This window comes from Camelina sativa, chromosome 7 (assembly GCF_000633955.1).
Source record: "Camelina sativa cultivar DH55 chromosome 7, Cs, whole genome shotgun sequence".
Classification (NCBI taxonomy): domain Eukaryota; kingdom Viridiplantae; phylum Streptophyta; class Magnoliopsida; order Brassicales; family Brassicaceae; genus Camelina; species Camelina sativa.
Genome location: NC_025691.1, coordinates 31,747,694 through 31,762,408, shown reverse-complemented (window position 1 = coordinate 31,762,408; position 14,715 = coordinate 31,747,694). Strand labels below are relative to the sequence as shown.

General features: G+C 38.1%; 2 protein-coding genes and 1 pseudogene across 3 annotated transcripts in view; 2 read left to right on the top strand and 1 right to left on the bottom strand.

The window, feature by feature from the left end:
* On the top strand, positions 635 to 3,955 carry LOC104703734 (annotated as a pseudogene).
* LOC104703735 (G-type lectin S-receptor-like serine/threonine-protein kinase SD1-29) lies at positions 4,589 to 9,648 on the top strand. Of its 2 annotated transcripts, XM_019228087.1 has the most exons (8): positions 4,589 to 5,939; positions 6,050 to 6,160; positions 6,458 to 6,594; positions 6,674 to 6,884; positions 6,976 to 7,213; positions 7,300 to 7,374; positions 9,066 to 9,147; positions 9,239 to 9,648. In XM_019228087.1, the coding sequence occupies exons 1-8, from the start codon at positions 4,676 to 4,678 to the stop codon at positions 9,476 to 9,478; spliced, it is 2,358 nt and encodes a 785-aa protein (XP_019083632.1). In that variant the 5' UTR covers positions 4,589 to 4,675; the 3' UTR covers positions 9,479 to 9,648. The 2 variants fall into 2 exon arrangements, with proteins under 2 accessions (XP_019083632.1, XP_010418110.1); XM_010419808.2 differs by lacking the exons at positions 9,066 to 9,147; positions 9,239 to 9,648 and adding an exon at positions 7,538 to 8,025 and having other exon boundaries at positions 7,300 to 7,450.
* LOC104703732 (vacuolar protein 8-like) overlaps positions 11,758 to 14,715 on the bottom strand; it is a 7,252-nt gene continuing 4,294 nt past the window's right edge. The window contains exon 2 of the mRNA XM_010419804.2: positions 11,758 to 13,135. Coding sequence (XP_010418106.1) covers positions 11,918 to 13,135 — 1,218 coding nt within the window. The 3' untranslated portion in view covers positions 11,758 to 11,917. The remainder of the gene's footprint in view (positions 13,136 to 14,715) is intronic.

Sequence of the window (14,715 nt, the reverse complement as noted above, 5' to 3'; positions counted from 1 at the left end):
AATGTCTAACTGAACTGTAAGTCTTCGAAGCTGGCCACAAGCAGTTGTGGCTGATGCTTGAACCCGTGGCAGTGTTTATGGTAAGCTTCTTCTATGTTTTTAGACCTTTCACTATTGCAGTTTGCAATTTCCTTAAGCTTTTAAAGTAAGAATTGGCAATGAATCTAGTTAGCCGTTATTGGTGGTGGTTTTTGTTTCAGTTAAAGCTTTTAAAGTCGGTTTTTAAAAAGTTGCTTATAACCCAGATGGAGACTTCAGAAACGGTAGCGAACCTTTAAGTGGTGTACGTTATTGGAGTGTTTGATGAAATGCCCCAACGAAATACAAAATTTCAAAAGCTGGCCACTAGGAGTTGGTGTTATAGTAAAAACCCGTACATTGTTTAAGGTTTGACTTATGAGAAGACGAAAGTGAGGAAAATAAAAGAACTCATCTACTAGATTCTCTTTAATGATGAGTAACATGGTACTTGTTTGTCAAAGCTGTCAACACAGATTATTCTAATGCTTATGTTTAGATTATAGCTATAATTATTCTCTTTGACAAAAGAAAATATAATCAATTAGTGCAATGTTTAAGATATAGAGGATAACACGAAAAGTCTTTATTCCTTTGGTCTCATTGATCTCTCTTCATCTACGTATAACAAGAAATTGTGCAGACAGATAGGAGTAAACATGGGTATGGTTTTATATGCTTGCTTGGTCTTGCTGATTATATTCCCAACTTGTGCCAATGCAGATATAAACACAACAAGTCCTTTGTTAATAGGACAAACTCTGAGCTCCCCTGATGGAGTTTATGAGTTAGGCTTCTTCAGTCCTAACAATTCTCGGAATCAGTATGTTGGGATCTGGTTCAAGAACATCACTCCTCAGGTGGTTGTCTGGGTGGCTAACAGAGGTAAGCCGGTCACAAAAACTGCGGCGAATCTTACTATCAGCACCAACGGGAGTCTGGTCTTGCGTGATGGTAAACAAGATGTAATTTGGTCAACAGGTGAGGCTTTCACATCCAACAAGTGTCATGCGGAGCTTTTAGACACTGGAAATCTTGTTGTAATTGATGATGTTTCCGGGAAAACTTTATGGAGAAGCTTCGAGAATCTTGGTAATACTATGCTGCCTCAGTCTTCGGTGTCTTATGATATTCCCCGTGGAAAGAATCGTGTGTTGACCTCATGGAGAAGTAACAGTGATCCATCACCTGGGGAATTCTCACTGGAGTTTACACCACAAGTTCCCCCACAAGGCCTTATAAGGAGAGGCTCATCGTACCACTGGAGAAGTGGTCCATGGGCAAAGACAAGATTCTCTGGGATACCTGGAATTGATGCATCATATGTAAGTCCATTCACTGTAGCCCAAGATGTAGCAAAGGGCACCGCATCTTTTTCTTATTCCATGTTACGAAACTATAAACTATCGTATGTAACGCTAACATCAGAGGGAAAAATGAAGATCCTTTGGAATGATGGGAAACATTGGATGCTTCACTTTGAGGCTCCAACAAGCTCATGTGATCTGTATGGAGCTTGCGGGCCTTTTGGTTTGTGTGTGAGATCCAGAAACCCAAAGTGCATATGCTTGAAAGGGTTTGTACCAAAGTCAAATGAGGAGTGGAGAAAAGGGAACTGGACAAGTGGGTGTGTGAGACGTACGCACTTAACTTGCCATACGAATTCTTCTTCAAAAACACAAGGCAAAGAGACAGATGGCTTCTACCATATGTCCCATGTAAAGACTCCAGATCTGTACCAACTTGCAGGCTTTCTCAGTGCAGAACAGTGCTACCAAGATTGTCTAGGCAATTGTTCCTGTACAGCCTTTGCTTATATTAGTGGTATTGGATGCTTGGTATGGAACCGAGAGCTGGTAGACACAGTTCAGTTTTTGTCTGATGGGGAATCTCTCTCCCTTCGTCTTGCAAGTTCGGAATTGGGTAGGAATGAAAGGCATTTTTTATAATATTATGTTTCACTTACTACATTTGAAGTTTCAACTTTCTCTATATCTCTCGAGCAGCATGGTTTAAAATTTTTGTTTTCTGGTGATTATATCAGCTGGAAGCAGTCGAACAAAGATTATTGTAGGTGCTACTGGGACTGGGAGTCTTTCCATTTTCATGATCTTGGTCTTTGCCGCATATAAGTTCTGGAGATACAGAACAAAACAAAATGGTGAGACAGGACTTTTTGGTCTCTCTCTCACTCTTTTTTCTTGTCCCTTTATTCATCTAGCTTTGTAACCAAATCCGAAGGAAATGAATCTCTTCCTCGTCATCCAATATACACTAATTTGTAGGATTCTAAAGTTGTTTCTCAAATAGACAGTTCCTTTTCGGGAAGTTAGTGTATGGTCTGTTAAAGCTAGATGTGTTAATATGTTCAATTCTATTGAAAGTTAATACTTGGATGGTAAACTGCTACAAAGTAAGCACTAATACATGCACACTTTTAACTTGTAGAACCAGATACAATTCTCGTCAACACTTCACGACATGCTTGGAAGAAGGATATGGAACCACAAGATGTCACAGGGGTAAATTTCTTTCCGATGCATACCATACGTACTGCCACCAATGACTTCAATTCCTCAAATAAACTTGGTCAAGGTGGATTTGGTCCAGTATATAAGGTATGTATCATTCTGTTCTATTTCCTTTTATTTTTTTTGTTCTTGCTCTGTATTTTCCTTAACTGTGTGCAATTATTCTTCCAGGGAAATTTAGTAGACGGAAAGGAAATAGCCGTTAAACGCCTTTCTAGCAGTTCTGGACAGGGTGCAGACGAGTTCATGAATGAAATAAGGCTAATCTCCAAACTGCAACATAAAAACTTGGTTCGGCTTTTGGGATGCAGCATCAAAGGAGAAGAGAAACTATTGATTTATGAGTTTTTGGTGAACAAAAGCCTCGACGTTTTCCTCTTTGGTCAGTCCTCTATTCCATTTAACCTCTTGGTTCTTCCATCATATGAGATATTGTCATTGTCACTACTATCACTAATGTGTCCTATCTTATTGGCTAGATTCAACTCTAAAGCTCGAGATTGTTTGGCCAAAGAGATTTGACATCATTCAAGGTATTGCACGTGGACTTCTCTATCTCCACCGTGACTCACGCCTCAGAGTAATTCACCGTGACCTGAAGGTCAGCAACCTTCTTCTGGACGAGAAAATGATCCCAAAAATATCAGATTTCGGATTGGCTCGGATGTTTCAGGGAACCCTATGTCAGGAAAACACTCGCAGGGTTGTAGGAACTCTGTAAGAACCATTCTCATCGAAAACATTTTTAACAAGATTCCTCATAGTCATGATAATTGTATAGGTGAAACTCTGTAATAACCAATCTTGATGTTTATACAGAGGATACATGGCTCCTGAGTACGCATGGACTGGAGTGTTCTCTGAGAAATCAGACATCTATAGTTTCGGAGTTCTGCTATTAGAGATCATCACTGGGGAGAAGATCTCAAGATTCAACGAAGAGGGGAAAACTCTTCTTGAATATGTAAGTTAAACACTTCTACACTTACAGAGCATTTTCAAAAGAAGGTTCTTTGCTCTGATACTCTTAAGACATGTAACTACACAACAGGCGTGGGAATCTTGGTGTGAGACCAAAGGAGTTGACCTTCTTGATCAAGCTCTTGCTGATTCTTCTCATCCATCCGAAGTTGGAAGATGTGTGCAGATTGGTCTGCTCTGTATCCAACACCAACCTTCAGACAGACCCAACACACTCGAGTTGCTGTCTATGCTCACCACAACATCAGATCTTCCATTACCAAAACAACCCATGTTTACAGTGCACACTCGAGATGACGCGTCATCTCCGTCTAACGATTTGATCACGGTCAACGAGATTGACACAATCTGTGATCCAAGGGCGTTAACGAAACTTCGAGTGATTCAAAAGTGTGGTTTGTTTCTCCTGTAAAATAAAGTAACCAACTTTTTTATATTTGTTCCCTTCCTTCGTTTCTTCAAATTAAAGGTTTTTAAAAATACTTCCTTTTTTTTTCCTTTTGGGTTTTTGACCCTAAAAAAATATATATTCTACGGTTGAAGTCGACGATGACGTCGTCATCATGACGATATGTTTCGATCAGGACTATATTTATATCATATATATCGCCGGCGACACTAACGAAGCAATGAACGGCGTGTTTCCTAACGTTTTGGATTATGCACAGCAACTGTTCGGTGAAATGCCTGAACGAGATAAGTAAAGTTTGGTTGACTCAAAAAAACAAACAGGTCATGATATTCCCTTAATTAGTGTTTTAGATCTGTTTAACTCATCAACTTGCACGTTGTCTGTATTTGTATTTCTCGAAGAATGCAAAATAACAAGTTCTAAACTTGTTTACTTTGTAGAAAGGTTGACTTAAAGACTTATGAGTTTATGTGTAATAAACACGGTATTTAGATTTATGTGGACAGTAAGATAGGGAGATTTCTTTGTCCATTAAATCTTCGTTTTTTGTTTCCATTCTCGTACATTGAGTCAACGGTCTATTTTAGAGCTTGTTTATATTCAAAGAAGCAGTCTGAACATCCTAAGAGGTTTTACTTTATTTATTTTCTCTTAGTCTCTCTCAATGCTGAGTTTATCCACATGAAGTTTTGAAGAGATCTTTGTAGGAGGAAGAAGAATATACAAGAGAAAGATGGGTATGGTTTTATTTGCTTGCTTGCTCTTACTAATCATATTCCCAACTTGTGGTTATGCAGCTATAAACACAACAAGTCCTTTGTCAATAGGACAAACTCTGAGTTCCCCTAGTGGGTTTTATGAGCTAGGCTTCTTCAGTCCTAATAATACTCGGAATCAGTATGTTGGGATCTGGTTTAAGAAAATTGTTCCTCGGGTTGTTGTGTGGGTTGCTAACAGAGATACGGCGGTTACAAGCTCTGCAGCAAGTCTCACTATCAGCATCAATGGGAGCCTGATCTTGCGTGAGGGGAAACAAGAAGTTATTTGGTCAACAGGAGAAGGTTTCACATCCAAGAAATGTCATGCGGAGTTGTTAGACACCGGAAATTTTGTTGTGATTGATGATGTTTCAGGGGAAAAACTATGGCAAAGTTTTGAGAATCTTGGTAATACTATGCTGCCTCAGTCATCGTTGATGTATGATATTCCTAATGGCAAGAAGCGTGTGTTGACTACATGGAAAAGTAACAGCGATCCGTCTCCTGGGGAGTTCTCACTGGAGATTACACCACAAATCCCCACACAGGGCCTTATAAGAAGAGGCTCAGTACCTTACTGGAGATGTGGTCCGTGGGCGAAAACAAGATTCTCTGGGATATCTGGAATTGATGCATCATATGTAAGTCCATTCAGCGTTGTCCAGGATATAGGAGCTGGCACAGGAACTTTCTCTTATTCCACGTTAAGAAACTATAATCTTTCATATGTTAAATTAACACCAGACGGGCATATGAAGATCCTCTGGGATGATGGAAAAACTTGGATGCTTCACTTGTCTCTCCCAGACAACCCATGTGATCTATATGGTAGATGCGGGCCTAATGGTTTGTGTGTGAGATCTAATCCCCCAAAGTGTGAGTGCGTGAAAGGGTTTGTACCAAAGTCTGATGAGGAGTGGCGAAAAGGAAACTGGACAAGTGGGTGTGTTAGACGTACTCTACTGTCTTGCCAGGCAGACTCTTCTTTGAAAACAAAAGGAAAGGACACAGATATCTTCTATCGTATGACCGATGTAAAGACTCCGGATCTGCATCAATTTGCAAGCTTTCTCAATGCAGAACAGTGCTACCAGGGTTGTCTAGGCAACTGTTCTTGCACAGCCTTTGCCTATATTAGTGGAATTGGATGCTTGGTTTGGAATGGGGAGCTTGTAGACACAGTACAGTTTTTGACTAGTGGAGAGACTCTCTTCATTCGTCTTGCAAGTTCAGAATTGGGTAAGGATGAAACACATTTCTTCTGATTCGTACATTTGAAATTCAACTTTTGTTTATAATGTTCTGTAGCAGCATGGTTTATTGTTTTATTTTTTTGGTTAATATCTCAGCTGGAAGCAGTCGAAGGAAAGTTATTGTAGGTACTACTGTCAGCCTTTCCATTTTCGTGATCTTGGTCGTTGCCGCATTTCTGTTGCGGAGATACAGAGCGAAACAAAATGGTGAGACAGTGATAAACTTAGCAGCTTTATCTCTCTCTATGTCATTCACTTTTCTTGTCCCTATTTTTCATCTATCTTAGTAATCCAACCGTAGCAAAAGTGCTGTTCTATATATTTTCCTCTGAATCAGTTTTAGGTTCACTAGTATATATTGTGTCAAACTTCACGTCTTCCTAATGTCTAATCTGCTCACTTCTATTGGAAGTTAAGCCTTTGCTACAATCAACCACTAATACATGCACATATCTTACTCGTAGTCGTAGAACTAACTTCTGTTTTTCGTTGATACTTTACAAGATGCACGGAAGAAAGGTTTTGAACCACAAGATGTCTCAGGCGTCAATTTCTTTGAGATGCATACAATACGAACTGCCACCAATAACTTCAGTTCCTCAAATAAACTTGGTCAAGGTGGATTTGGTCCAGTTTACAAGGTATGTGAAATTCTGTTTTCGTTCCTCAAATAATTATTTTCTTTGTTCTGTAGTTAACTATCTGCAACTTTTCTTCCAGGGAAAGTTGGTAGATGGGAAGGAAATAGCTGTTAAACGTCTTGCTAGTAGCTCCGGTCAGGGTACAGAAGAGTTCATGAATGAAATAACACTGATCTCAAAATTACAACACAGAAACTTGGTTCGGCTTTTGGGATACTGCATCGAAGGAGAAGAGAAGCTACTGATTTATGAGTTCATGGTGAACAAAAGCCTCGATATATTTATATTTGGTTTGTCCTTTTTCCTTTTCCTTCCATCTTATTATGAGATTTTTTTTTTAATGTGTCACTGTAACTAATCTATCGTATCTTTTTTGGCTAGATTCATCTCTAAAGTTCGAGCTTGATTGGCCAAAGAGATTTAATATCATTCAAGGTATTGCTCGTGGACTCCTTTATCTCCACCGTGACTCACGCCTCAGAGTTATTCACCGTGACCTGAAGGTCAGCAACATTCTTCTTGACGAAAAAATGAACCCAAAAATATCGGATTTTGGACTGGCTCGGATGTTTCAGGGAACTCAATATCAAGACAACACTCGCAGAGTTGTAGGAACTCTGTAAGAATCTGGTCTTCATTAACAATGCTTAACAAAAATTCATGGTTACACTCATATATTAACTTTGATTAATCTCATTTGAACAGAGGATATATGTCTCCTGAGTATGCATGGGCAGGGTTGTTCTCTGAGAAGTCCGACATCTATAGTTTCGGAGTTCTGTTGTTAGAAATCATCAGCGGGAAGAAGATCTCAAGATTCATATATGGTGATGAGAGCAAAGGCCTTCTTGCATATGTAAGTGACACTTTTATTTGATTCCCATTCAAAGTTTTGACATTTTGCTATCGCCTTTTCGAAACACTTATTTTTCTTAAAATTCAGACGTGGGATGCTTGGCTTGAAACCGGGGGATCAAATCTTCTGGACAGAGATCTTACTGACACATGCCAAGCATATGAAGTGGCGAGATGTGTTCAGATCGGCCTGCTATGTGTGCAACACGAAGCCGTTGACAGGCCAAACACCCTTCAAGTACTATCCATGATTACTTCTACAACAGATCTTCCAATACCAAAGCAGCCGATATTTGCAGTGCATACTCTTAACGATTTGCCAATGTTAGATGCTCAATCTCATGATTTCTTCTCTGCAAATGAGATAACACAATCTATGATCCAAGGACGATAATCCTAAGATCTTGTTATCTCACTACTTCACTAGCTACATAAGTAGTATATACTTGTAAATTTCATGAACGTGCTCTCATAAAGCCCCAACATTTCGTTGACCTAAGACAGGTCATATAGTATTCGTTAAAATATTGTTATTAACCGTTGCAATGATAAAAAAAAAAATGTATTTTTGAGGCATTGTGACTTGAAAGTGTCGTCCTCTTCACTCTCATTTTTATACTTATTTCAATGAAAGTCTTCGACTTTGGTTACAAGCGTCGATACCCAGATGGATTAATCCAATATACTTTTCTGGGTAAAGTAGCTTTGTCTTTCTGTTAAGTTACTGCTATGAACTTTTGGAACTTGTGGGTCATACACTGAATGTGTTCGATGAAATGCGTGAACGGGAGTTTAAGCCTCAAAGTCTGGGCAGTGGGACCAATTGTTGAAGCCCCCCATGAAAAGTCATACCTTTATTAATTCGCGAACATCTGCAACTCTTCAGGTAAGCTTATCCTAACTCCTAAGTTAGTTTGTGGCTCATCATCATCCAAAGTCTCTTGCTTTTGATTTCATAACAGGGTAACGTTCTTTTCCAATAAATTGGAAAGTCCTTGTGTTGGTTTTTGTGATGGGACTGGTTAAGAGAGAAAGTTGTTGACTTTATTTATGGTTAAGGGCCATAGATTGGAGGAATATTCAAAGTTATCTGCTGAAGCAACATGGAATATAAAACTAAGAACTTTTTTGACTTGTGACGTTCTAGTGGTCAACGTGGTCTAGAATGTGACCTTGGCATGGCATCATAAAGATCTTTTCTTATACTTGTGTGACGACATAATCACTACATTTCTTTACCATGTTCTTTTTGGGTAGCAGTGTGGTTAACAGTTGAGTTTTCTTGTGACCTTTTCAGCTGGAAGCAAGCGAGTCAAGATTATCACTGTTAGCACTCTCAGCCTCTGTTTGCTTGATTTTGGTGCTTGTTGCATATGGTGTTGGAGATGCCGAGTGAAACTATACGGTAAGATCCCAAACAACTGATTTTTCTACATATTATCCTTTTATGGTTCAATGTTTACTTGTGAATTCGCTTGTTTCTGTTTAGCTTTTGGACATTTATTTGAGCTTTAGCTCAATGCATCAACTTTTAGAAATTCTGTACTAACACATAAATACTTGTAACTCGTAGGTTCCATTGTTGTATCTTAGAAATCTGACATTTACAGCTTCAGAGTTTTGATGCTCGAAATCATCATCGGCAAGGAGATTTCAAGCTTCAGCTATGGCAAAGATAGCAAAAACCTTCTTTCATATGTAAGAACATATCTTAAACACTTGCATGGGTCTCTATAGATTGATTCTTAACTCTTACATTTTTGCACGGGTTGTTAACTTGTTGTAACAGGCATGGGACTCTTGGAGCGAAACTGGGGGAGTGAACCTACTGGATGAAGATCATGCTGGTTCTGATTCAGTTAATCCAGTTGAAGCAGGAAGATGCGTTCATATTGGTCTGCTCTGTGTTCAGCATCAAGCTATTAATAGACCAAACATCAAACAAGTTATGTCAATGCTGACTTCAACAGCGGATCTACCTAAGCCAACACAACCAATGTTGAGGAAAACAAGCCTTCTAGGGAGCTAAATGCTTCCTCGTGAATGTTCATATTTTAATCTGATTCTTCCACATGGACTGGCATGTGTTATTTAACATATTGGGAAATAGCAAGGATGTAAATTAGATTTAACCTGTGAATTTTACATTTACCCTCCGGTTACTTTTTAAAAATGTTAGTTTGACAAATGAAAGATGAAAAATTGCCATATTGCCAACAAAACTCCAAAACAGAAGAGAAGGTTTTGACCAAACACAAACACACAAGAAGAAACTGGTCCATGGATTTGTCTTCTTCTTCTAACAGATTTGACGTTATTTGATGACGAAGGATAAGTTCTAAATATGACTGGTTGCACAAAAGCAGACGAAATCCTTTTCAAACTCATACACCAAAAGAGCTTGTCCAATTGTCTATTGTCGTCTATGTAACAGAGCTTCAGATGGTGAAAAGTTTTTAAGTTTTTTTAGGTAAAGTTATATTTCAAGTTCTATGTATAATTCAATCAGTAGCGTTTCAATGTTTCATACAACTTTTTTTAATTAAATTTCTTGGTTCTAAATTTGCCTAAGTAAACGGCTTTTCTTTTGCAACTTGAGGATTTTTTTTTGTTGAGTCATACTTAGGGCTGGGCAAAATAACCGATAACCAAATAACCGACCGAAACCGAACCGAAAAAAACTAAACCGAACCGAACCGAAATTCTTCAAATACCCGAATGGTTAGTAAAAATCTATATCCAAACTAACCGAAACCGAACCGAACCGAACCGACAATTAAATGGTTAACCGAAATATCCGAAAACCTAGAAGATATCAAATATTATATACTTAATATTATGCAAAACTATAAAATAAACTTAAAATATAAATTATTTCTAGATTCAAAACAATTAAATATTTTAAATAATCAATATATGTAAATGTTATTATTTTGAATTTACAAAGTTAAATACTATTTTGTAAAATTGAATCCATATTTTTCCCTTTTTTGTATTTTTGTTATTGTATATTTGGTTAATTTTGGTTATATTCGGTTAGTTTTGGTTATATTTGGTTTATTTGGTTAATGTTAATATAATTTATGTTAGTTATGGTTATTTATTTAAATAACCAAACCGAAACCGAACCGAAAGAAACCGAACCGAACCAAACCGAAATTTCATAAATATCCAAATGGTTACTATATTACTATATCCAAAATAACCGAAACCGAATACAACCGAACCGAAACCGAATGGTTAACCGAATGCCCAGGCCTAGTCATACTAATAAATTATTTTAAGTTATTGTTGCAATAAAACCTTTTAAAAAAATTGTTGATAGTATGATATAAAATCATGAGGTGGCTGAAAAGTTTATCTAAATGGAACTACACCAAATCTACCAACATTGAAAACTGAACTAGTTGACAAAAAATCAAACCCAATAAAAATTAACCAAACAAACTAAAGCCAACATAACCAGAAATTGAGCAACAAATTATAAGAGAAAAGAAAATGATATACCAGTTTGGTTGTATCAAAGTAATTAATTTCCCAAACCAAACTGAAGAACTTTCCCACTTTCTCCAAATTAAATATACACTATAAACAGAACCGGCCACCTCTGTTTTGGACGATCGTTTCTAGGAGTTACGAAGCTGTCCCCAAACTAGAGTTAGCACAAGCATACTTGTTTGTCACCAAACGCACATGGCCCCCAAAATCTTACTCACAACACTAAAAGTTCTGAGTAACAAGAAGACACAATTTTTAATTCTCATTTGATCCATCACTCTCACTTATCTCTCTCCATATAATTAAATTGTGGTAGATGGAAGATATCAACTCTATCTCTATACAGCCTCACATGCTTCTTTATCACTTGATTCCATGTGCCTCCCCATTTTCCCATATACTTCCAAGAATACATGCATTTATACATAACTATATTCCCCATATTTAGTTTCCATTTTTCTAATCAAATCCCTAAACTTTGGATCTTAATGTATGTCTTATAATCTAATTTAGAAGTTTTGCCATTCAAGATTGACTTTAATCTAATGTTTATTCTGCAAACAAAAAGAAGCTGTAAAAGGCTCAATGTTTGAATTAGTCATCGAACTTCATTAAATAAGTTATGTTTATAATCGGGTAATGTATCCTAAAAGTGCAAAACATTGCAGCTTCTAAGAAGAATCTCTCTAGTTAAAAAGACTTCTAAAGAATACTTTTTTAAAAGATACCCACTGAAAAAAATAACTCTTTTTGTTTGCATTTCACAAAATTAAAAGGGAGAATAATATAAAGAGAAAAAAAGAAACCAAGAAAAAGAAATGTTCTAAAGCTATATTAATATTCGTGTAGTCGAATTTGGAGGTCACATGGGATTGGAATCGTGATTAGTGGGAAGAAAACTAACAAAAACACCTTTGTAAAACATATACACTCAAGAAAAATTCACAAAAACTATAAGGAAAAAAAAAGATTAGGTATGCCAAATACCACTGAGTATGCTGCGGAATCTGTTCATAGATAGCTTCTTCACAAGTTTCTTAGCATCTGAACCTTCAGTTTCTGCTAACTTCTCAATGCTTTTCAAATACCCTGAAGTCGCAATCTTTCTTCTCGCGCTATTACAGCTCGTTAAAGACATCAAAATCGATATCAAAAACTTCGTGTTACCCGAATCGCTGCTCACATTGCTCCCATCTTCATGGTCTAGTAACTGAAGAATGTGGCTAATGTTAAAGTCGTCTTGTGCAAACTTCTTCCTGTTCCTTGGAACCGAGATCAAACAGTAGAGCGCAACGCTCGCCATTTCTCTTACATCTAAAGATTTGGCGTCAAGAAATTTAACTAGCTCTGGCATAAAACCAGCGTCTCCCATTATCCTCTTAACCTCTTCTTGCAAACTACATAGCCTAGATGTGACCTTCAAGGCTGATTCTTGAACAGAGATTTCACCATTTCGTAACAGATTTAGCAAATGATCCAAGAACTTGCAACTCATTAATGCATTCAAACAACCAGCAGATCCAAAACATAAGTTATCAATAGCCCTTAATGCCACCTCCTTAGATTTCGAAGAAGACAACGAATTTGGATCTGACAACACACTCACTAGCTCCTGAATTCCTCCTTCTCTAACCAAGATCTCACGGGTTTGTTCGTCTTTACAACACATACTTAACAAAAGATCAATAGAATTTACCTGAACGATCTCTTCCTTGGATCCAATAAGCTTGATGAAAGTAGCAACAGTATCATCTTCTTCAGTCATATACCTCTTGATCTCTTCAACACCAACGAGATTTCTCAACACTCCACACGAAGCACCGACCAATTCACCACCAAACTCGCTGCAAGAACATATCTTTAGCAACGCTGAGACACCTCCATGAGCAGAGACAGACCAAGCATTCTCAGAATTCTCCGTTAATCTCATCAAACACCTTGCAGACGCTTCTTTAGCAACACCATTCCCATTCTCAAGAACCCTAACCAAAGGACCAATCACACCCGATCTAATCAAAACACCCCTATAAGAACCAAACCCAGATATAAAAAACACAGCTTTCGCAGACTCTTCTTGAACCCCCAACTCAGAATCAAGAAACCCAACAAGGCTAATAACCATATCACTAATCTCAATCACAATCTTAACATATCTATCATCTTCTTCCATAGCTTCATTAAGCTTAACCAAAGCTTGTTTCTTCATCTCCAGATCCCCAATCTTCATCCTCGTNTTTTCAAATACCCTGAAGTCGCAATCTTTCTTCTCGCGCTATTACAGCTCGTTAAAGACATCAAAATCGATATCAAAAACTTCGTGTTACCCGAATCGCTGCTCACATTGCTCCCATCTTCATGGTCTAGTAACTGGAGAATGTGGCTAATGTTAAAGTCGTCTTGTGCAAACTTCTTCCTGTTCCTTGGAACCGAGATCAAACAATAGAGCGCAACACTCGCCATTTCTCTTACATCCAAAGATTTTGCGTCAAGAAATTTAACTAGCTCGGGCATAAAACCAGCGTCTCCCATTATCCTCTTAACCTCTTCTTGCAAACTACATAGCCTAGATGTGACCTTCAAGGCTGATTCTTGAACAGAGATCTCCCCATTTCTTAACAGATTTAGCAAATGATCCAAGAACTTGCAACTCATTAATGCATTTAAACAACCAGCAGATCCGAAACATAAGTTATCAATCGCCCTTAATGCTTTCTCCTTAGATTTCGAAGAAGACAACGAATTTGGATCTGACAACACACTCACTAGCTCCTGAATTCCTCCTTCTCTAACCAAGATTTCTCGAGTCTGTTCGTCTTTACAACACATACTTAACAAAAGATCAATGGAATTTACCTGAACGATCTCTTCCTTGGATCCAATAAGCTTGATGAAAGTGGCAACAGTATCATCTTCCTCAGTCATATACCTCTTGATCTCTTCAACACCAACGAGATTTCTCAACACTCCACACGAAGCACCGATCAATTCACCACCAAACTCGCTGCAAGAACATATCTTTAGCAACGCTGAGACACCTCCATGAGCAGAGACAGACCAAGCATTCTCAGAATTCTCCGTTAATCTCATCAAACACTTTGCAGACGCTTCTTTAGCAACACCATTCCCATTCTCAAGAACCCTAACCAAAGGACCAATCACACCCGATCTAATCAAAACACCCCTATAAGAACCAAACCCAGATATAAAAAACACAGCTTTCGCAGACTCTTCTTGAACCCCCAACTCAGAATCAAGAAACCCAACAAGGCTAATAACCATATCACTAATCTCAATCACAATCTTAACATATCTATCATCTTCTTCCATAGCTTCATTAAGCTTAACCAAAGCTTGTTTCTTCATCTCCAGATCCCCAATCTTCATCCTCGTCAACAAATCCCTAATGTAAAACCTCATCTCATCTTTACAAGCGTTACCATTAGGCTTCGACACAACGATCGCGAAGCCATGGCTTAGAATCCCAGCTGAGTAAATCCGAGAAAGGTTCCTTGTATGTCGATCGAACTTCCCAGCCATGACATCTAAATCACTCTGCATCAGAAGCTNCTCCCCATTTCTTAACAGATTTAGCAAATGATCCAAGAACTTGCAACTCATTAATGCATTTAAACAACCAGCAGATCCGAAACATAAGTTATCAATCGCCCTTAATGCTTTCTCCTTAGATTTCGAAGAAGACAACGAATTTGGATCTGACAACACACTCACTAGCTCCTGAATTCCTCCTTCTCTAACCAAGATTTCTCG